This window comes from Crocodylus siamensis, chromosome 1 (assembly GCF_052110815.1).
Source record: "Crocodylus siamensis isolate JL-2025a chromosome 1, ASM5211081v1, whole genome shotgun sequence".
Taxonomy (NCBI): domain Eukaryota; kingdom Metazoa; phylum Chordata; order Crocodylia; family Crocodylidae; genus Crocodylus; species Crocodylus siamensis.
In genome coordinates, this window is record NC_143395.1 from 142,041,002 (window position 1) to 142,065,017 (window position 24,016).

The following is a 24,016-nucleotide window of genomic DNA, read 5'->3' on the forward strand; positions in this document are numbered from 1 at the left end:
CTGATGCGCACTTCTGAGTTTATAAGCCCCCACCCCCAACAGTATATCATTATTAGGGCGAAATTTCGCCAAGTGTTTCGTTTTGAAGCTGTTGCAACACGTTTTGAGTTTGAAACAGTGAAGATGAAATGAAACAAAAAGATTTAAAACAGCTTCAAAAAGAAACCAGGGCACTTGAAACGTTTTGAAACATTTCAAGTTTCAAAGCAGCAGGGTGCCAGGAGGCAGGGGAGAGCCAGGGCTGTGCTCCGAGTGGCTCCGCCAGCCCCATGGAGCTCAGCCCAGTGGCGGGAGGCAGAGCACAGCACTGGCTCTTCCCAGTCTCCCATCACCGGGCTGTGCGCCGAGCAGCTCCGCCAGCCCCACGGAGCTGAGCCTGGCGATGGGAGGTGCGGGAGAGCCACTGGCCAGGGCGGAGCTCTGAGCAGCTCTGCCACTAGCTCTCCTCCACCTTCCGCCACCAGGCTGAGTGGTGTGGGGCTGGCGGAGCTGCTCGGAGCGCAGCCCAGTGGTGGGAGGTAGGGGAGAGCCAGGGCTGAGCTTTGTGGGGCTGGCGGAGCCACTCGGAGCACAGCCCTGGCCAGCGTCTGCCCCCTGCCTCCCACCACAAGGCTGAGCTCCATGGGGCTCGTGGAGACCCTTGGAGTGCAGCCTGGCAGTGGGAAGTACGGAGAGCCAGGGCTGTGCTCCAAGCAGCTCCTTCAGTCCCAAGGAGCTGAGCCTACCCTCCCAGCACTGCCCGACTCCTCCCGAGGGCACGGGCAACCCAGATCTGCATGTGGGATGACAAGAGGCTGCTGCTGTTGCTGCCAGCAGCATCACCAGTCTTCCTGGCGCTGGGCGCAGGCCATACTCAGGTGGCAACAACAGCATCCTGTCATCTCAAATACAGATCCGGGGGGTGGGGGGGGCACATCCCTGGGAGGAGTCTGGCTACTATCCCTGCAATTTTTATCTGAATCAGGCAAGAAATGACAAAGTTTTAGGTATTTTCATGACTTCCCCATTACAGCCTATGGACAAAACATGTTGAAACAGCTTTGACAAAATGAAACACTGGCCCTTCAAAATGGCAAAACAGACACCAAAACAAAGCAGTGCTGTTTCGCACAGCCCTAAATTCTTTGCATCTGTCCACAGCCCTGAATATAGTGGAATAAAATGCTCTTTAAATGCTTCTTTCTCCATCTCAGAGACACTACCAGAGCGAACTCTTAGATCAATAGCTGATCTGGAGACTATAATTCACCACTTCAAGCATCTATATTGAATTAGTGGAATTCTGTGGGACTTTCCTTTGAGCTATAATATGAGAACTGCTTAGTATTTAAAAATGTAGTTTCTTAATAGTTCACCACAACCAACTCAATCTAGCACGTTTGTTTTGAAGCCATGACACTATTACCTAATGACATCCTTTTTTGTTTTAAAGACCTTATTTACTACTTAGATTTGGGTTTTTTTAACACCAATTAACACTACTTTCTATGTTCTACATACAGCAAAAGCCGTGTTAATTGGCACCTTATAAGCCAGCATGCTCTGTTAACCGGCGTGTAAGGGAAAAGTGAAACTGGAAGTGCCACGGCAGAGCCCCCACGGCCCGGGAGAAAGCAGCCAGTGCTGCCAAGCCCCCACAGTCCAGGGGCATAGCAGGATGTGCAGGTCCCCCCTCCCTGTCCCTTGGGGCCCATGGAAGGGGCAGTGATGTGGCGGGAGGGGCAGCAACACCCCAGATGCAGTGGGACAGGCGGCGACCCGAACAGGCAAAAACACCTGTTTGGGTTGCTCAGTTATCAGGCATATTTTGTTATCCAGCACCCTCCATTCCCCGTGTGTGCTGGATAACAAAGCTTGTACCGTAGAACGTTCTACGTTCATTCCATCCAGGAAGATCACCAACTGCAGATGCTTCCTCAGCCCGATGAAAGGTTTTTAATCCCAAAAAGCTTGCTAAGAACATTTTTTTCCAGCTATTTAAGCTGGTCTAATAAAAGATACCAGATTCATTTCAAGAACCTTGTCTGCCCATGTCCTTAAACCAATATGGCTACAATCTATACCCCACTACTTTCTACACTGCAGCATTCCCTTTGAGGTCTTAAGGACTTTCTCTCTTGAGAATATATCTGATAAACAAGAAAATGAGATTAGAAATTAATTGATCAAAAAGGCCATGGTGAAAATCAGTCCTAACCAGCAGACAAAATAATGGGGAGTGTGAGAGAGTGTGTGGTACAACCTGATTTCTTTTCTCTTTTTGCCATCTGTTTAATAAAAGTGCATCTCAGCTAGACTGCATCTCATGTAACATTTCTGTAAGCCCTTTAGAAGGGAGACATTGAAAAGCAGTATCTCAAGCAAATCAACACTGGCCTAAGTTGCACAGGAATACTACATTCTTTGCCTGTCTACCTCAGGTAACAAGGTGACCGTGAGGAGTTAGCACTAGAAAACGCAGCTTGTTTCTATCTTTGTGTGTGTGGTCTGGTTTCATCTTAAAGGAAACAGAACAAGTCTACAAAAACAAGAGCAGCTTCAGCTCATCTCAACTGAGTTTCATAGTTTCATAGCTTCTAGGGTCGGAAGAGACGCGACTGGATCACCGAGTCTGACCCCTTCCTCTTAAAGACCCCCAGGGTAGGAGCCAGCACCACTCCCTTGGAAGTTGGTTCCAGATCCTAACTGCCCTGACAGTGAGGTAGCATCTCCTGATATCTAGCCTAAATCTACCCTCTGCCAGCTTGTGACCGTTATTCCTGGTCATTCCTGGCAGTGCTCAGGGGAACAGGGACTCCCCCAGTGCCTGCTGGTCCCCCCTGACTAGTTTGTAACAGGCCACTAGATCCCCCCTCAGCCTTCTCTTGTGGAGGCTGAACAGGTTCAGGTCCCGTAGCCTCTCCTCATAAGGGGCTGCCCTACTGCCCCCTGATCATGCGAGTGGCCCTCCTCTGGAGTATTCTCTCTCCTCTGGAGTATTCTTTTCCCCTTCCTTCCTCCCTCAAAAAGTAGTTAAAATGAGTCTGCTATTATCTAAAAGACTGGCAAAACACATTAATTTGAGAGTCTTTAATTGCTTTTTATTGTTAATGGTATGTGTTTGCTATGGACTACGTAGGTCAAAGTCTCTGTACCCCACAACTCAAAGCTCAAGCGTTCCATGTTGCCCAGTGATACGGTCATATTAAAACCCTTGCATCTCTGGACTCATTTATTCAAAGTTAACAAAAGACTAATCATAATTGAGGACCCACTACGCTAAGTATTCTACAGAGCCCAGCCTCAAATAACTATTTGACAGTAAAGAATAAGAGAATCTGTCATCCATTTTAATTGTAAGGCAATCAATACACCTAATATAGCCTATCAAATCTGGCTAGCAAGATATAGGATTGGAAATGTATAAATATATTCTCTTTTAATGACTATTCTGATGCAAGTCTGTCTTGTGTTAAACATTCTCCAACTAGTTAATCATAATCTTTATAAAATGCTGTAAATAAAATGAAATGCGGCACAAAGTAGCTTATAAGAAAAATAATCAAATTACTGAAGAGGTTTGTATAACAATCTCTCTAAATCTACACACACACACACACACTGGTGCTGAAAAAGGAATATTAAATTAAGTTACCTGGATTGCACTATCTAACATTATTTCTAGTCAGGTAAGAATAAATTAGTAACGGGCTTCCAGAAACAAAGTTCTGTAAAACTCTTCTGGAAATACATTTTTATTACTTAAACAGTGCTTATAAATTCAATTAAAACTGGTTCACTAGCTAAAAATATAAGGTTCCATTCCCCTTTGTTTTGCATAAAGCACCCAAATATGTAACCAGGATCAATCAAAAGTGTCCTGAGTTTTTTGTCTAAATGTTATGCAAAAGTTTAAAATGAGTTGAACAGCTGGAAAGATTAAATAAACTCAGAATGTTAACTGAGAATGTAAGCAGACACACACACACATACCTTGAATAAGAGACTCATCAGCATTCTGAACTGAACAGAGTTGCTTCCTTCACTCGCTTTATAGACAATGAGCTCAAACAGCCCCAACAAGAGGTGTAAATAGTCTTTGCTCTGTTCATTCAGATTTTCTGGATTCCACCACTTCTCTTCTATGGACATGCATGTAGCGTAGGCAAAAAAAGAAACAAAAACATGTATAAAACACATATACATAAACAAAAACATGTATACATATAAAAAATCATTTCAGAAACATACTATGCCATTAAAGAACCTAAGAAATGTGGAAGTTCCCATGCTGAGGGAAAAGAAATCTTCTATTTTAAAACTAACACAACTGCGTGACCAGAAATGCAAGGTATAGATATTTGTAAAAAAATACCTCTAAGGAAAAATTAATTAGGAGATTAGTTTGGCTTCTTTACTTCATTGGATCTAAAAGCCTTCAGTTAAAATCTTAAGGCTTACCTTTTAAAAAGGATAAAGGAGGCCTAAGGTCATTAATGAAGCTTTTCAACAGAAGTAAGAGTGTAACTGAATCTTCTGCATCCACAGCCTGACCTCTATTGAGCTTTTCTATATATTCAGTCAACAACTCTGATGACAATATGCTCCCAGGCAGTGGTTCAGCTGTCCATTCTGAAGGAATCATCTGTGGATGAAAACATAAGACATTCTCCACAACCTCATAAAGTTACAGAACAACTTTACATGTTGGCAGAAGATTAGCACAAAGGCCTGCTGTGTGCAAAGAAAAAAAAAGAACATTCTAATTTATAATTCTTTTATAGGAATTACAATTTTAATTTTGTAGGCTTCAGACATATGGAAGTAATCCTGCTTAGTGAGTGCAACACTTGCTCTGAGCCTGCAGGAGGCCAAGAAGCCTACTTAACTTTAGGAACATTAAACTTCTAAATTAAAGCAGTGAAAGAACAAAATAGGCTTTTCCATGTGAAGCCAGGAATCCCTGTCCTGCTCTACCTTCAGAAGGTAAATCAGAAGGACCTTAAAACTGAGACAAATTTCTATCAAAACCTCAAAAATTAATCAGGGGATTCTCAAGATGGATATGCACTTAAAACTACATGTAGGCCATATTTTTAGCAAATGGCTTCATTTCAAGTTGATGGTGCCCTATTAATAATAGGTCTGTTCTCTTACAAAGACATAGTTCTTCAGATTTGACATTCTCTTACTTTTCAAAAGGGACAGATGTGATGCACTATACAAATGGAAAACTAATTTCCTCAATAAAATGTTTGCTTTGGATTGCAATTAATCACATCCTTAAGATATAGTTACGCTCAACAACAGTCTCTCTCTTCCACAAGATGGAGACAACTCACGTTGTTAATTCTAATGTTAAATTTTTCTTTTAGAAAGACTACAGAAGAAGGACCGACACTTACGTACTTGGAAGTTCTAGCTTATGATGAAAGAGAAAATTTATGTTTAATTTACTGCACTGCTGTAAACCACAAGGAGTTATTTATTTTCTCCAAATTTATTTTGGTGATAAAGCAACACCATAAACCTCTTAATACTTTTAGAAAATGTTACCAAGTGTTTTTAAAAATGGAGTCAGATTATCCACCTACTTCAAAGCTGCTGATTTTCCACCTATGAAAAGCTGTTTCCCCCCTCCAATGAAGAAGTGCCATCTCCAAAACTGCATAACAGTTACCTTTGTAGAGTGACTGCTTTCAAGTCTTCTGATTTTTCCCCCCAAAAGACTGAAGACTCTGAGAGCCAATGACAAAGAACTTTCCTCCATTTGTGAACTGCAGCAGCACTGGGCAAGCACCGAGGTGATTATGAGGGCAGCTACTTTCTGCTTCACACTGCAGGATTCATTTTCAGCAGCAGAAATCAAATCCTCCACCTTAAAACACAAAAAAGATAGCATAAGGCACTTGATCATCTGCTCCCTTCCTTTTGTCCTCTATAGCGTGGAGAGTAGAACACCCTATCTATCTTTCCTTGCCCCAATATACCTTCATTATGCTTGGTACAGAAGTCTGTTTCCATAGTCAGTTCAAACCCTGTCTTCTCTTCTAACAGGAGTACTTATTAATTCTTACTGTGACGATACTTGGTGGAATGTAAACATTTGCCCATGGATTTGTCCATCTAAACTCGGCAGCAGAGACCTCCAAATTCATTATACATTTTTCCCCCTCAATTGGAAAATTGCCTTGGGACAAAAAACCCCAACATGAAGGTTTTGCTTTAACTAGATTGATGTGCCAATGTGTTACTCTTTCATGCATTGTATTTTCCTTATCATGACAGTCAGCAGGCAGTAATTTTTTTTGACCATTGTATCTGTGACTATAATTCTTATATACCATAAATATATTTTTTTAGCCACTGGTTAATGGTGTAAAATATAACATGCAGCATTTGTTAAGCTGCCATGCATCTTATTCAGTCTCTTTTGCCTGTAAGGTCCCAAATTTAGAGAGTCTGGCGTAACATAAAAACAAACATATCTTAATTATGTACATACCATCTGTAACATTATGGAAGGATCCCCTGAAGTTATATTATCAGAAAACAGCAGGATCATTTTCTGAGCGGCCACACCAACCAGCTCTGCAGGCTCACTGGATTTAATTACTTTTTCAAAAGCTATTTCCACAAAATAAAAAAGGTGGAAAAGCAAGTTACACATGAAAATGCTGACAGCTTGACCTTATTTACAAGTATTTTTGCACACTGGGCAATTCATTTCCTTATCACTAACATTCTAGGTTTTTCTGTAATCAACTTTCAAACAACTCCACATACCCTCCACATACAATGCCTCTGGACCTTCCTCCCTTATCCTCACCTCCCTTTTCATCAGACGAGTTAACTCCTTGAATATAGAACAGGATCCCTTCAGTTCAGTTCACCTGGAATTCTGCCACACTAAAAAGTGGGGGCCATGGTCTTAAAATAGCAAATCAAGTCCTATATAAAAAATCCCTAAGGCAGTTACCATTACAATTAACCATAAAAATATCACTTCATATATTGCACAAGTACAGTATTACTTCAAGTCATGCTCTAAATCGAAGATAAAAATAACAAGAGAGTTTTGTCTGACTGGCTAATCTACTTCTCATGGGTTTTATTCATGATGGAAGGGTAATAGCTTGTTACAAGTAGTGAAGTGTTCTGCTGACTTTATGATCATAAAGTTCTAACATCTAGTAGTTTTTCTTTTTCCTCCATTTATTAAACCAGCTGATTTTAGTATCTTACCTTCTGACCAGCCTTTGAACAATGGATGAAGGGAGCAGAGGCCAGATTCTGACAGACAAACTGCCGTTCTCCATTCTGCTGATTTTGAATTATTATTAGTGATCACCATAAATGGTAACAATTTTACTGCTACTTGATTTAACAGCTCTTCTCTCTCATTCAGAATTTCTTCTTTGATTAAAATTTTTATTGCTCCTTCCAGAACTGTGTACCTACATCAGAAAAAAGAAAGCTGAAGCGCATCACTGATTTTATGAGCAAGAATATTTCTCTATAATGCCAGCAACTTCCTAACATTAAAACAGAAAGCAAACGAAATCTGTGAAAAATGAACACTTTCAAATATTTCCCAAGATTCATCAAGTTGTTATAACAAAAGAGATCTGAACTTCAGCTATGACAAAACCCCAAACCAACTTTCACCCCTAATAATTTTAAAGTCTTGGGGGCCTAGGGGAGAGAGGCAGAAGGGAAATACATGCATACCACTTCTCATCCTTTGAAAGATCAGCTCTTTGAAAAAGGCCTAACAGGCTTGAAACGGTTACTTCTGGATTGATCTGCCCCTTAAAAATCTACAAGCAAAATGAAGAGAGAGAAAGTAAATGATAATTTGTAAATAGCCTTGTTTTTCATAAAGTTATAAACAACAGAAAATGTCAGCACTGATGACTGAATGTGTTGATCTGATACCATTTTTATTCCTCAGAATTAATATTTATACTAAGAGCATGCTCCAGTTTGCCAAATCTATGAAAGGCATATAGTCTGGAATATAGCAAAATCTTTGGAAATGTTGAATTTACAGCAAGAGGAATGCTTTATAAAGAAGTAAGAATTCTTTTCCCCACTGGGTAGTATTCACTACATGAAAATAATTTAAAAGCATAGTCTACTGTTTAAGCATTCATATTTTTATGTACACCTTTTTGCAATCAATGGTAGATCAATGCTTAAAATGAACAGCACTGGAAGAAACAATCTTCCTGTAATATTGTCAGAGGCAAGCACTCATTTCAGACTGCTTCTGAAAATAAAGAAAGAACTAAAATGTTGTGCTGCTGGGTTTTTGCTTGTAGCCATGTTGGCCTAAGGACATAGGCAGTCAAGGTTCTTTGAATAGATGTGATATCTTTTCTTAGACAAACTGAGTAGTCGGGAAAAAGTTCTTAGTAAGCTTTTGGGCACAATCGTCCTTCTACAGGGGACATTTTGAGCGATATAAAATTTTGTGCAATCTTTCAAGAGATACCGATTTACCTCCAGAGCACTGAGAGCAGACACAACAACCTCCAAGTTGTCATCCACAAGTCGAGCAAGAATGGCTTCTTCTATGAAGGACTTATCAAATCCCTCCTGAAGAAAAACAGGGGAAAGACATTAAGAAAAATAATTTTCTTTAAATAAATATGAACTCCAATAAAGGACAAGGGTTTACATCACGCAGAAGAAATTTCTGTAAGGGAGAAGCTAATAGGTAATATCAGAGGAAGAATCTGTTTACCCAGACTTCACTACAGGAACTTCATAGACAAGAATAAAATCCATACTGAACAAGATAAACCAACATTTAAAACAACAGTGACATGACCTGGCCAAAAATTAAATTAGACTCTAGGTAATAAATCTTAAATATTATAGGATAACCTCATAAAAAATGTCTTTAGGACCAGGAAAAAAGTTCAAAGAGGATGGGTTTAACCCTACAGTAGGTTTAAATCAAATTATTGTCTCATAAAAAATGAAACAAAAATATTCTGACTGTTGGGATTGTTAAGAGTTGGGGTTTGTAGTAAGCAGGTTTCTGACGAGGTTGTACTGCATTACTGTGATGTTTGTTTCATTTCATTTAAAACTTTTGACAAATGATCTTCTGCAGACATCAGATGTTGAGTAAATTCTTGATGAGAGGAAGTCAGGGTACCAACCTTTGATAGTTCAATAATCTCCTTCAAATGCCGAGTAGCCAAAACCCTGACAGCAGGCTGTGGATGATTCAGGCTAAGCAGCAGGGAGGTATCTGAATCAGCCATAAACTGAAATGTACAAGTTACAATTACTCAGTATATGTTAAATGAATAAAGCACATATAACAAACCTATGGAAAATATAAACTAGCTACCATTTGGTCCTGGAAGGAAACTACTTCTGATGGCAAAGCATCAAATTTAGAACAAGGAAGTGCGACTGACTATATATGAACTTACAATGTATTTCTAATTATAGTCCATCAAATTCTGCCAAGGTGAAGAAAACACCAAATGTTTTACTGCCTTAGGAAAACAGTGTCTTATCTAAGGATTCTGAGACGGCTCTAGTGACATAATATGCCACTGACAAAACACAGATAGCTACAGCTAAAAAGGCAACCTGAATGTCAGCCCAAATGCCTACACCTTATCTCCAGAACCTCAACGACTAAAGCAGTCACAGGTCATAACTCTGCATGCCTTGTTTTCATCAGTTTGCCACCCAGACAAAGAATCTATGCCCTTTATGTACAGTTATGTATTTTTTTAAATTGGCTGAGAATGTTTGAAACATTGTTTTTAATAACTCATCATTATTTCCTTTTTATACTCTTGATTCAGAAGGGCGAAAGAAACAGCAAGAAAAGTAACTGCAAAACTAAGGGTTAAACCCCCACCCCAAACATGAAACTGAAGTTTTCTTGACCAAAGACTGGGACGATTGACAGCTGCTCTGTGATTCTGGAGTCATGACAATCCTCTCTGTACCCAGAGAGGCTGTGGAATCTCTCCATTCCTGGTGTTTTTAAGAGCAGGTTAGACGTACACTTGTTTAGGCTGGTTTAGAAATAGGTGAACCTGCTTTGAACAAGGGGTTGGACTAGATGTCTTATTGAAGTTCTTGTTCCAGCCCTACTTTTCCATAATCCTATAACAAAGTTTTGCCCAAACACAACATGGCATCTAAAGCACAATTAAAAAAAGAAAAAAAAGCCTCCAAATTAAATATGAACAGTCATATTTCTGCAATACTGACTTTAAAGCAGCAAACTCAGAGATAAATTAGGCCACAAACCTGTACCTACCTCGTATTTACCACCACTCAGCGAGAGAGAGATGAATTGGTGAAAAAGATCTTGCTTGGTCTGATGCGTAACGTCTTTTAGATGCTCCTCCAGCACCATGTCTAGGGCTTTAGGATACCTGCCAACAGCCAAAAGAAAGAGATTCTGTACAGAAAAGTTATGCACCAAGCACAAGAGGAACATGTGCAATACAAGAGACTGTAAGCACTCTTGTTTGAGCAAGTTTTTATAAACAGCTCTGCGTGTACACCCAATAGTGTTTTTATACAACAGATCAAAAACAGTGTAATTAAGGAATGGAAAGGGTCAATTTATTTAATTGGAAGGGTCAAAGAGGCTGACTGCTGAAGCACTCAGATACTACATAAGCTCAGACAGGTTAGGGCAATTAATTAAAGACTAGGTAATATATCACCTAAATGAATAGGTGACAGATGATATCTTCACACTGCAGGCAGGGCACAGGGAGGGCAAAAAAGTAACTTACTTTCTTTCAAAAAGCCTGATTAAGGGAAGCAGCTTTTTGCTGAGCACTTCCACCTTGGTGGGTTCCGATGCATTCTCTGTGCCGTAGGAAATAAACTCTTCAAGAAATTTACTGAAATGACAAACAAAAGGAGAAAAACATATCTTTAAAGGGCAATGCCACTCATTTGAACAAACAGAACTGTCCGTCTGATTTATACAAGGTTTTTAAGTACGGATTTCTCCACATTTTCATCCCCAAAGTATGAGCAAGGGCCAATCCTGCAAACATCTACATGCGTGTTTATCTTGGCCAGGTGAGCATTTTCAATGAACACTCAAGTGTTCTGACATGAGAATAAATTTGTAACCCAGGAATACAAAAGGTTATAAAAGATATCTATTAGCAACATTATGTTTTTACAAATTCACTGTTCTATTATCTGAAATGGTTCTGTGAAAAATAAGCATAACTAACTCACCAGGCCACTAGGCGATCTACTTCTTTTTCCAGTGGTATACCTGTAAGTATCGCTTCCAGATGTGTTGCATATATTTGACTATATGACTCTTCCGATTCTTCATGCCCTTCTTAACAGAGGTATAATTATCAAAGAAAAATTAACTCTAAATTGACTAAGCCAACAAAACCCTAAAGACTGACAGCAAAATCTAGCCACTTGAGCACATAACCTGGGAGACAGGAATGCATTCCCAACTCTGATGCTAACTTGCTGAGCATCTCTGGTAAAGTAATGTAACTATTCAGGATCTTATTTTCCAAATCCATAAAATGGGATCATCAGTGCTTACAAATCTCATAGTTTTTAATAAAAACAACATCCATTATGAGCTGGTCTGTATCATTTCTATGTGTCTGGATAAAAATTATGGGACATGTTACATCTATTGTATCAAACAATATTATCTGTACAGATTCAAGTCAATAACTTCCTAAAATTATGTCAAATCAAGTAGAAATTTAATTCATCAGAAAGGGGACCCTCTTCCTGCGACTGAAACACCTCATATAGATATCTGGTTGCCTAGCAGAAGAACAGTCTTCTGTAGCATTTGGGAAAGCAGAGAACAAATCAAACATAAAAAAAAAAGTATGTGCAGTTCCTTACTGTTTTCAGTAGTTTACCATGAGCAGTGACTGAAAATGATTTACCTAGACATTTAGGAAAGTTACCATAACAGTTTGCACAGAAAAATTAAACAAAACATCAAATGTATATCAACCTACCATCACTATAGTGGACAACAGAGTTAACTAATTGTGGCAGCAGGTAACGCAGAAGTGGAGTGATGTCATAGGCTGCTGAAATGCCATGCAACAGGGTAACCAGGTCTTGAACATTACACAAGTAATTAAATGGCCTGCACAGGAGACAAAAGAATGAATGTGGCTTTAGGTCACAGTTTGACAGTCACCTTCGAGTGTCTGACACAGTATGATGGGTATGACAGAAAACCTTCAAATGTCCAATATGTGTTATCAAGTGACACAGCAACACTGAACAAAAATGTAAAGGGTTCTAGGGTTATACACCGCAGTTTTCTGAGGTTTATTGGTACATTTCAGATTCTGCAAAGGTAGGAAGTATTCACTTTAGGACAGAAAATTTCCTTTTTAAAAAAAACCAGAAAATCATGGCAGTGAAGGGTGCAGAACTGAGGAGTACTTGTGTGCAAGGAAGAGGAGAGTTCTCCCTGGGAAAACCTGTCATTAAGACTAGCTTCCTTCACTGTCCTAGCCTAAGCAGGCCTTGGAGATACACAGGGAGAGAAAATGTAGTGGGAAGCACACCATACCATCTAGATGCAGCAACCAGGATACTACTTACACTAACTCCTTGGAAGTGGAGTAACAGAAAGGTATGCCTCACAAACTTTTACAGCACAGGGGGATTGTAGAGAAATGAAATGGCTTTTAGTCTAAATGGAATGTGCTCACATAAAGAAAATATCCATGTAGTAATATGTAGTCCTGAAACTATAGCTTCTTGCAGACTGGATGACCCAAATTCAGGTGGTGGAGTGAGCATTAAGCCTTATAAACCTTCTGGGTGCTGGTAGCTGCAGGAATCAATACTGCTGCCACTTGCCTGGCCAGCACAGCAGTGTCCTCAACTGGAACCCTGACTGAAAAATTCAGTGGCTGTATTAACCTCCTGGGTTATTGGCCCCACTGATACAGTTGTTTTGGCAACCAGGGGAGTAAACACCACTGCTGCTCACCTTGCCATCAAATTTCCCACCCTGAGCTGGACCAAGAGGTGGGTCTTCCAAACCACAAGCCTATGGGCTGGACATCTAACAACCCTGCTCTAAGCCACCCTGAAGGCAGAGGATCTGAGCCTGATCTACGCTTTTAAAAGTTTTGCAGATATAGCTACGTCAAGTCAGGGCATGATCTGTTAACTTCTCCTTCCCAACCTATCAACAGAACTACATTGGCAAAACTTCTAGCGCAGGTGCCAGGAGATAGCAGCAGAGATCCCTCTTCTCACATAGTTTATTCCATTTGGGGAAACTATCCTGGCAATTCAATACATACATGCAGAGGATAAGCTGTGCCTCTACTTATGAGAACTGATAGTATAACTCTATCATTACAACTACACTGGCAAACCCTTTTAAGTGCAGACAAAGCCTCAAAGTGTATCGCTCACTCCTAGAAAACAGCAGTTCCCACAGAGATGGACTATCTATAAGCAGAACTAATGGAGCTTTTCAAATGCAGTAACTTTTGGAGTATTTCTAAACTGGTCTTTGGTCCTGTTCACTAGCTGATCTCATGGGCAACCTAGGCCATAAATTTCACAAAAGTGTCACAGCCTTCCATTTTGCCTCATGCTGCGCCACAGAAGTTACAAGAATGCAATGTTACAAACAGCTCAATTTGGATGTGGGGTGCATCTTGGAACCCGCTAACCCAATGGCACCAAATCTGCATTAAGTCCTCTACCCTACCTCCTCTTGAAAATATACCTACTTTCAAGATACTCTCCCTAAACTTACAGGTTTCAAAGCAATCTGTATATTGAAAGCAGCCTTTACAGAAGGGCTGTATCTGAGAAACCCCTTGAATAAATTATCAGAAATGCTATCCCAAATCTGAGGAGTTGCAACAATTTTAAAAACAATTAAATTACACCAATAGCTAAAATCTACAAGATATGGATTTTATAGTTGTTTCAAATATCAGCTCTTAAAGAGTGTGGCAGTCTCAGCCATAACTACTGTGGTGCTACTCCCACAGAAAAGTATCAGCATCCCTTTAAAATTGGAATCTAAAATAGATTCAAGTTATTTTACTCAAGATGCGTGTTCTCAGCTATTAAGAGTTATCGGGTATACTTTTCTAGTCATTTCAGGCATGCTTACTTTTTCCCAAGATTGTCTCCCTTTTGGCTCTGAAGAAGAACAATCAGGCAGGCTAGTCCTTCCTTGGCCAGGGAAGGCATTTTGGTCAAAGCCTTGCTGATCTGTAAAGTCAAGGTGCACACTAAGGATGTCGCCATGGTCACTTTCACTGCCAGCTGGCAGATGATCATGTATGTTGCAGCCCTGTAATCCTCTAGACAGGATTTCAAACCCTACAAAAAAGAGAAAGAATCCAAAAGTGTCAAGATTTTAGTTCAAAAACAATATTGAGGAAAAATGGAACTTCAATCTCTCTGACCAGCATCAATGATGTCAGATCTTTGGGTGAGTGATTCCACTCAACTCTTGAGACGCGAAGAAATGAGCTAAGGAGGTACATGCACACAACACACATGTAAACTAGGGGTGCACCAATAAAGATTTTTGGGGTCGATACCAATAGCCAATATTTAAGGAGGTATACTGGCCGATACCGATCTGATTTCCAATACAGCTCCCTCCAGCTGGTAAGTTTGGTGTGGTGGAAGGGGAAGGGGGAGGGAAGGGGCATGGGGGGCCAGATCAACACTCCCTGCAGTGAGGGAGGGAGCAGAGGCAGGCACTGCCCATACGGGGTGTGGGGAGGGGCTGGAGCCCATCTCATGTGGGTGGGGAGGAGGAAGGTGGATCCCACCAGTGCCTGCCCCCGGGGGCACATGGCCTCCAGATCTGTGCGGGGCAGGCTGCACAGGGCTCTTCTTGGCAGAGGCTGAGCTTGGAGTGGGTGCCAGTGGTGCTGGGAGGATGCTGCATCAACCCCAAATTTCACCGCTGCTCTGCTCCCAGCGCTGTCAGCAGCTAGCCACCTGGCACAGTCCTGACTCAATGCCCCACCTCCAACCACATGCCAGAAAGAGCTGAGGCTGTACCAGGCGGCTGGCTACTGCGGCACTGGGAGCAGAGCAGATATCGGACCAATGTATTCGTGCATGTCTAGTGTAAATTAGTTCTCAAGCAAAATGAGTTCTCAGCTATACCATTATCTTTTCAACAACATTCACAATGATTGGGAGATATGATTTAGATTACGTACACAGCTGTCTCCCAGTTCCTGCCTTTCCTCAGCCCAGGTTAGGTAGAGGACTGGCTTTCCAGCTATTTTCATAATTCCCTTGATAGCCAGAATATTGGGGCATTGAGTCATTTCCCAACATCCTACTTTACGAGCAGTGTATCATATCAAAGCCAGGTGGACGTAGGTCACTTCCACAGTCCCACAACAGTAACACTAAATTGGCCAAAGTTTACAATCAAGCCAGCATGTTCTAAAAAATTAAGCATCACTTCACATTTTTACTAGTTTGTAGACACCAACAGAAATGCAGAAAAAAGTGAGATACATTTTGCTTACATAGATCTTTTCCTAATTTGTCCTAGTGTGAAAATCCCTTGTGAATGTTAATTACAGAAATCTTGTCAGGAAAATAAGCCAAGGGATATCATGCAAGAGAGTAAAATATTGGGTACCTTTTGGATATAGGGGAGCAGTTTGGAGACTATGGTGTCTGTAATCTTCTCTACAGCCCCAAGAGCAGATACAATGGTGGAGGCATAAAAAGAAAGCAGGACTCTCAACTGAGATGAACTACCAGGATACACTGAAAAGACCTAGGAGCGGATGGAAATAAAAGTTATCCAGGTATTGGAACAAGATTCTAAAGCAAGAAGAAACATATACCATATCTAAAACATGCAAGGTCTCACGTTCAGAATTTCTAACTCCATGTATTTTGTTTGTCTGGACATATCCTAGCAAGCTAAGTAACTGGGACTGCTACATCTGGCACTTTTCTGGGATCGTATGAGCCTATATTTTGGTTCATTAATGGAAAATTATTATTATTTTTTTTTTACCATCATAATAAACAGAGATAACATTCACTACTTTAAACACACACTTGATGCATGTACGACAACTCTCAAGAGAGGCATCCAAGTGTAAAGATTACTTGCAAATTGAGTGGATGGCATTAATTGATATAAAATAAGAATGGCTTTGATTTCTCCGTACATGCTGCAGAACCATTCTTTTGGAGTCACTCCAGGACACTGACCAACTCAGTTCATTCCTCAAGAATGTCCACCTCCCCATGCTCTCCTCAAGCACAAACAAAACAAAACAAAACCAAGCAGCCAACTCCCTCCCTCATGCCCTCCCCCTCACCACTCCCAACAGCCAGATGTGCTGTCCTGCACAACTGGCTAATAGCATTTTGGCTCTTCTACTTGGATATTTCTGATGGAACAGATATTGATCATCACTTGAGGCAACATACTAGAATACCTGACCAGGGTACTCTTTCCTGCCATGGCAGGGGGTCGGACTTGATGATCTACTCCGGTCCCTTCCGACCCTACTAACTAACTATGAACTAACTAACTAACTAACTGGGGTACATCCAGGAGGGTGCAGTCATGGACACCTTTGAGTCCTCCTCCACTATACCATCTATGGGAGCTGAATGCTCAATCCTGCTGGAGATGGTGCCTCTTTCAAAGCTGGGCAGGCAACTAGCAACATCAGCTGCATCAGACAAGGGCCCAATCCTGACTGCACTCCTCCCTTTTCAAAGTCCTAGATCTACTGTTGTACTTGACCACTTAACTGGTCTAACACTGAAAACTGTTCATTCCCAATCACACCCTTATACTAATTTCTGCTCAGTTCTCTCTTCTGTATGAATTATCAACATGGGCTTCAAGAAAAAGTTCTCAGATTGTTTGGCAATTAACTATTTTTATTTCTCCTAAATTCAGAACCTGCATAAACAGCATGTAAAATAGTGAAAGATACATCTACTATGCTAGAGGGCTTTACCAACCTTTACAGATTTTGTCACCAGGCTGCAAATGAAATCCATGAAGCCCAGGTCTTTGTAGCAGTGTGTAATCAAAGTACCTTTAGCCAGGGGAACTCCAGGTCTCTATCCAGGGTAAAAGAAAAGAAAAAAAAGAATTAGAAAAATGGACATAAAAACCAGGGTATACTACAATAAAATGCAAACTCTGAAAGAAACAGGAGCATCATATCTCCATAAATCACACTCAATAATCAGCTATCCTGATTTAAGCTAAAATAAGTAATGGATTCCCCTCACCCTGCTCAGATGTTTCTCTCCTTCTCTTTAACTAGACAAAACTTTGTTAGTAATCCTCATGCTTTCCTACTTGACCGCAAACATATCACATGTTAAAAGCAGTTTTTTTCCCCAAGATAAAGCCTTTGCTATAATCAATTTTCCTTTTTTCCTTGAAAAAAGGAAAGAAAAAGAAAAGAAAGAGATGCATCAGAAATGAGAGACACATTTAGTTCCTAACTCCATAAAGTCTGCAAGGATGATCTTGATCTGTAAGTGCACAGGCAAAAGAACCATGTTCACAGACATGACAATGGAAATAGGATGAGCTCAAGTAGAGAAAGCATACTCTCTCACAGCCCCCCCTATTTAGATCTTTTCTCTATTTCACCCTTATTGGATCCAACCAATTCCATCTGTGAGTTGGGTCTGTAATTTTCAGAAGCTGGATAACTCGCACAAACAGTTTAGTCTCATGATACGGCAAAACGCAACCAATCAAACTGTCCAGGTTGTAGAGATGGATATGAAACCTATGGGGGGAAAAAAATGCTTAGACATTACAAGTTTCATAGTGCAGGATCCAGACACTCACTTCTTGTATAGCTAAGTTTGTTTTTTAAGAATCATAGTAAAACATTTACTTGAATTTAGGATGAGGTCCTGTCTCCTCCCACCCCACCAATCAGCAGGGGTCGGGGGGGAGGGGAAGCCCCTCATCTTAGATTCACATACAAAGCACAGTGGATGGCAGGCAGCTATTGTGGCTCTAACTCTGGCCCTGAGCCCAGGTCCGGGTCAGAATCAGATCCAAAGCAACAGCCTCCTACAGCATCTTCCCTCACATTTGCCCTCTGAAGCGTCTGCCCCTTCTCCCCCTTAGTGGCAAGCACAGCTTGACTCCAGCTGGATTCCCTCCTGGGCACAGATATGAAACTGTGCCCTGTGTCCAGCCAATCAGCAACACTGGCACTGCTGCATGGCTTGGCAGTAGCTATGCTTTCCTGGATTATACTACATGGTATATCCTTCACATTTTGTATTGAAAAATGTAGTTATTCTACAAAGCATTTTTCATGTTGAAAGAAACCATACAAAAGTTTCCTAAACTCATCTAAAATGCAGCCTGAACCAGAGTGGTAACCAATAAGAGACTGGAAATGTGGTGAAGGACAGAACAGACCTGCTGCTCTGTCATAAAGTGCTGCAGAAGCATTAGAGTCCACACAGAGGGCTACATCTTATTCCACCTTTTAGTCACCTAAACAGCATCCTGTTCCACCCTGCTCAAGTCCCTGGAAAAAAAACACTAACGTGCCTACTTATGTCACAAGCCATCTTGCCTTTAAGGCTAAACCAGAAAAGGCAGAAAGCAGGTGAACTCACCGAGCTTTTGAGGCCACTGTTCTCAAAGGACTCAAGAAAGGCATAATACCGTTATACTGAGGGCATAATAGGAGAACAGGATGCAGCCCAGAGAATACAAAACCTAGTCAACTTCTTATCCAAAAGACTCAATTTAATTTGCAAGGAATTAGATTAATTTAATCTTGCAAAGACGAAGATTTGAATTGATTATTTCAGAATTTTAATCTCTAGTTCCAGTGGTCTCAGGCAAACTTCACCCAAACCATCCTGACAGGATTGTAGGGAAGGAAGCAGGGGGGAAATCTTAAATGTTTCATAATCATATCTATTAACACACAGATGATTTATATAGTTACCTGTGAATCAGCCACTCAAGGCACTTTTGTGCTGGTTTAAGCATGAAGTAAGGGGACAGGTGGATCAGGAACAAAGAAATATTCTCATCCAGCTGCTGGTTTACTACTTTACTCTGAACACTCCGCTCCAAGCCTTTTGACGTAACACTGAACAAAGTAGAATGAAACATCTCAAAGGAAGGATCGACTGCAGTCAGTTCCTCTAAACCAGTGCACCCTAGGACAAAACAGTATGGGGTGAAAAGCCATCCAGTTCTCTTCCTTCCCATGCAAGAATCACTTGCATTATCCTGACCTCTCTCATACTACACCACCAAACATCACTATAAAAGAGCGCATTATACCTACTATTTCAATAATCTTTTTCCTATCACATAACCAGGAGGCCATACTGCTTCAAAATATATTTTGCCAAAGCAGTGAAAGCTTTGAGAATTCATCCCACTTTTGAAGTGCCAGCTTTCAGGGATGTGGACACAGCAGATTCCTGAATTCTAAACCTAGATTGGACAGCAGCTCTGTCTAAGAACTTCAATTTAGTTGGGCTAAACTGAAACTTGGTGGGAACCTACCCATGATTGGGCACTAAGCATTGAGGTCTATAGACTGTAGAGATGTGATAGAGTAGGGAGAAAAGGGAGGGGGTATTGTTATCTATGTGAAGGAGTAATATACATCTTCCGTAATCAAGATGGGACCAGAGGGGCAAACTGAAGCATTGTGGGTCAGAAAGCAAAGGTGCTGGGGGAAAAGGGACTTGGTAGTGGGGGTCTACTACAGGCCACCACATCAGGAGGAGAAGATGGACCTGGAATTCCCAAGACAACTCTCAGAGGCCGTATTGTCAAGGGACATAGTCGTCATGGGTGACCTAAACTACTTTGACATCTGCTGGGAAGAGCAGTCAGCTAGATCCAACCGTTCAAGTAGGTTCTTAGCTGAAAGTGCTGTAAGCAAGTTAACACAGGAGGTATATGGTCCAACTAGAGGAAATGCCTTACTGGACTTAGTCCTGGCTACAGGGGATGACTTGGTGGGGGATCTACTGATACAAGGTAACCTAGGGGACAGTGACCATCACATGATTGAATTCACTATCTGGCATAGGGTAGGAAAGGTAACCAGTAGGGCAGAAGTGCTAGACTTCAGAAAGGCTAACTTCAGTGTGCTCAGGAGATTAGTTAGTGAGGCACTGAAGATCAGGAGGATTGGTGAGCTAGGAGTCCAGGAAGAGTGGTCGTTCCTAAAGGGAGCAATCCTATGGGTGCAGGAGACAATCCCATTGCACAGGAAAGGGGGCAAAGGGGCCAAGAAACTCTCTTGGCTGAACAGGGAAATCCAAGAAAGCCTTGGGGCAAAAAAAAGAGGCATATAAGCTGTGGAAGCAAGGGGTAGCTACCAAGGTGAAGTATACCTACTAGGCCCACACTTGCAGGGAGACAGTCAGAAAGGCCAAAGCAGAAATGGAACTTAGGCTGGCAACAAATTTAAAGACAACAAAAAGTCCTTCTTCAGGTAGCAGAAAGAAGGTGCAGGATAGCATAGGACCCCTACAGGGCAAACTAGGGTAATTAGTGACAGAGGGGGGACAAAGCCGAGCTCTTCAATGAGTTTTTTACCTCTGTATTCCTGAACTCAGATCAGGACAAATCTCCCAATTAGATCAGACAGACACAAAAGGGAAACCAGTCCACCAACTGTTAGCACTGACTTAGTGAAAAGACACTTAGAGGAGCTGGATGTGTTTATGTCAGTAGGCCCGGATGATTTTCATCCACTGGTGCCGAAGGAACTGGCCAGCGTCATAGCAGAGCCACTTGCATAGCTGTTTGAGCACTCTTGGTGCTCAGGTCAGGTCCCAGTGAACTAGAAAAGGGCCAGTGTGGTCTCTATTTTCAAGGGGAGGAAGGAGGGTCTGGATAACTATAGACCAGTTAGCCTCACCTGTATCCTTGGGAAAACCTTTGAAAAAATTATTAAGGACCATATTTGTGACAGTCAAGTGGAGAAAGCAATGCTAAAGGGCAAGCAGCACAGATTCATAGCAGGTAGATCCTGCCTGACTAACTTTGTTTCTTTTTATGACCAGGTCATAAAATGCTTAGATGCAGGAATCTAAGTAGTGCTGTTCAATGTCTTCGTCAGTGACTTGGATGAAGGCCTGTAAAGCACTCTGTCCAAATTTGCAGACGATACTAAACTATGTGATAAAGTTAACAGACCAGAGGATAGAGAACAGATCCAGGTGGATCTGGACAGGCTGGAGAAGTAGGCAGAACAGAATAGGATGCAGTTCAATGAGGACAAGTGCAAGGTGCTACATCTAGGGAGAAGAAACCACCAGCATACTTACAGGCTGGGGGAGGACATTCTCAGCAGCACAGCATTGGAAAGGGATCTTAGGGTCACTGTTGACTCCAAGATGCATGTGACGAAGTGCTCAGCAAAGCTAACTGCACTTTATTATGCATTAGCAGGTGCATGATGAATAGTTCCAGGGAAGTGATACTTCCCCTTTATGTGGCATTGGTCGTGGTGCAGTTGGAGTAATGTGTCTAGTTTTGGGCGCCACACTTCAAGAGGGGTGTGGACAACCTTGAGAGGGTTCAGAGGAGGGCCACTTATGTGGTTGGGGGCCTGGAGGCAGAGCCCTACAAGGAGAGATTGAAGGCCCTGGATATCTTCAGCCTCCGCAAGAGAAGGCTGAGAGGTGATCTTGCGGCTGCCTACAAATTCATTCGGGCAGGGCAGCAAGGAATAGGAGACGCTGTTTAGCAGGGCACCCCTTGGAGTAACTAGTAACAGCAATCACAAATTGATGGAGAACAGATTTAGGTTAGACATCAGGAAGAACTTTACAGTAAGGGTTGCCAGAATCTGGAACGGGTTTCTAAGGGAGGTGGTTCTCCCCTACCTGGGGGTGGTCTTTAAGAGGAGGCTAGACATGCACCTGGCTGGAGTTGTCTGACCCCAGCGCTCTTTCCTGCCCAGGGCAGGGATTCAGACTCGATGATCTGCTGAAGTCCCTTCCAAACCAAACATCTATGAATCTATGAACTTGGACAAGTCATTGCACCTCCTGCCTCAGTTTCCCCAGATATAAAATCAGTATCAATATTACACGCTAAGTTCAAAGAGATCCTGCCTGTAAAAAACAGAAGGGAACTAATCAGAAGAGATATGGGAAAAACCTGTAAGTAAAAACATAGCATCTCTTGATTCATAAATAATATGATCACATGCGACTTATCTATGATCTATGGCCTCAGATACTAGATCGGGGGCCAGCCCTGATTGGAGCCAGTTTATGGGGCTGGTCCCATAGGGTGCCATGTGCAGCATGCACCCCACCCTGGCTCCACACGTAGTACACACCTGGAGTGGCAGAGGGGGCCAGCATGAGGGGGCCTGCCATGGCAAGGGGTCGGACCAGATGATCTACTCAGGTCTCTTCTGACCCTAGGAACTATGAGGTGCATGCACGCTGCATATGGTACCCTGCGTGACTGGCCCTATATGCTGGCTCCAGTGCAGCCTGACCCAGCTGGCTCCATCCAGCCTGTGCAGCCCGATAAGTTTGATGCCCCCGGGGCCAGAACAAACAGGTAGAACATAAAGGGGAAGAGACAACTCCAAGTGCTGTCAAACGGACAGAGCACAGAGATGGCAAGGCATAGGAGATGTTTTCTCTCTCTCATCACTTTCAGCCACAGTTACCTGACATCAACATTATTTCCAGACAGAAATGTGACTATAAAGTTGCATTTACAGGGCACCCCTATCACCTCACTCACCAAGTGCGAAGAAAGTGTCCCGGTCAATATTTGCAGCTTCCTTGCAATCAAACAGCAAGGAAGCTGCTTCACTTCGAGACAGGAGGCTGGGATCATTCTGGGGCAGAGCAAGCCGTTTCAGCTGCTGGGCAAGGGAAGTCATTTCTTACGTGCCTGCAAAAACCCCCAACAGAACAAGCCATTAACCCCCACTCAAACTTGCCCCCCGTCCAAGTCATATACATGCCAAAACAAAACACCACACCAGACTCTTCTTGGGACCTGCTCTCCCCGCCGGTTTACACCAAACCCGACAACAACATTCCTACCCTCAGTGACTAAAAAGTGCAGGTGACGCGAACTGCAGCTCGGGCCACTGCCCTGCACGGGAGACGAGTGCGGGTGCGGATCCCGCGGGAGAGAGGAGTGCCTTCTTGCGACTGTTTCGGCATACATCGCATACTGGGCGCAATGCACAGGTGAGCGGCTCCCAGGCATCTAGGCGGGCCCCGCCGGTAGCACAAACGGTGGCATCGCAGAAATGACAACCCAGCTCTAAAAAAGGGACCCAGGCAGGGTCTGGAAGCGGGGAGCCGCTGCACAGCGCGCTCCCGCCAGCTGCCCCTGGCACATGGAAGCAGGGCAGGGCAGGGCAGGGTCAACCCTGGGGGTCCCCCCGGTAACAGGCGGGAGGAGACACGCGGCGCTCCCAGAACCCCAGTCCCGGCACCAACCCGGCACGCCGGCTCCACATGCGGCAGGGCAGCTCCCACGTGGTCCACAGCCAATTTCCCCTCTGACCTGGAAGCAGTACGTCTAGTTTCCGCTGGTGGAGCAGCACTGGGGTGCTGGACTGCGCATGCGCTCTAAGTGCGTAGCGTCCCTGAGGCTGTAGGTTTCCCTCTCCACCTCTTCTGGCTTCTCCAGACTGCAGCGATCTGGCAGGCGCGGCGCATGCGCGGCTAGCTACGTTCAACCGCTCCCCGGCTGGCCAATCGCAGGGCTCCGCGCCTGGCAAAGCGCCAGGATGCAAGTGGCGGAGGGGTTATTTCTGGGCGCCGGAGTTGCGGTTTTTCAGCTCGTGCGGCAGAGCAGGGCCACCTAACCGTGGGGCGGGGCGTCAGGCTGCAGGCACTGGGCCAGCCTCACCTTGGGCAACAGCCCTGCTCTGTGCCTAGCGTGGCTCCTCTCCCCCCAGAGTGCAATGCAGACCCTTCCCCCAGCACGCTGTCCCGCACCCTTGAGCTCCCAGAACCTGGAAGAGTA

The 24,016-nt window shown here is 42.9% G+C and overlaps 1 protein-coding gene across 3 annotated transcripts in view; it reads right to left on the reverse strand.

Annotated features, from left to right (window-relative positions):
• Positions 1 to 23,595, reverse strand: part of HEATR1 (HEAT repeat containing 1) — a 51,661-nt gene extending 28,066 nt beyond the window's left edge. Inside the window, exons 1-19 of one of the 3 annotated variants that reach the window (XM_090044703.1) lie at positions 23,485 to 23,595; positions 22,772 to 22,924; positions 18,978 to 19,194; positions 17,645 to 17,786; positions 16,999 to 17,100; positions 15,644 to 15,784; positions 14,138 to 14,349; positions 11,994 to 12,127; positions 11,227 to 11,332; positions 10,767 to 10,877; positions 10,280 to 10,397; positions 9,153 to 9,260; positions 8,485 to 8,580; positions 7,711 to 7,799; positions 7,225 to 7,436; positions 6,485 to 6,606; positions 5,660 to 5,857; positions 4,441 to 4,624; positions 3,973 to 4,121 (exon numbers count right to left, since the gene is read on the reverse strand). In XM_090044703.1, the coding sequence (XP_089900829.1) occupies positions 3,973 to 4,121; positions 4,441 to 4,624; positions 5,660 to 5,857; positions 6,485 to 6,606; positions 7,225 to 7,436; positions 7,711 to 7,799; positions 8,485 to 8,580; positions 9,153 to 9,260; positions 10,280 to 10,397; positions 10,767 to 10,877; positions 11,227 to 11,332; positions 11,994 to 12,127; positions 14,138 to 14,349; positions 15,644 to 15,784; positions 16,999 to 17,100; positions 17,645 to 17,786; positions 18,978 to 19,194; positions 22,772 to 22,913 (2,583 nt within the window). In that variant the 5' untranslated portion in view covers positions 22,914 to 22,924; positions 23,485 to 23,595. Of the gene's footprint in view, positions 1 to 3,972; positions 4,122 to 4,440; positions 4,625 to 5,659; positions 5,858 to 6,484; positions 6,607 to 7,224; positions 7,437 to 7,710; positions 7,800 to 8,484; positions 8,581 to 9,152; positions 9,261 to 10,279; positions 10,398 to 10,766; positions 10,878 to 11,226; positions 11,336 to 11,993; positions 12,128 to 14,137; positions 14,350 to 15,643; positions 15,785 to 16,998; positions 17,101 to 17,644; positions 17,787 to 18,977; positions 19,195 to 22,771; positions 22,925 to 23,484 lie in introns of those variants that run through there. The other 2 variants (XM_090044695.1, XM_090044714.1) reach the window with 2 other exon arrangements.
• Positions 23,596 to 24,016: the final 421 nt, after the last annotated feature.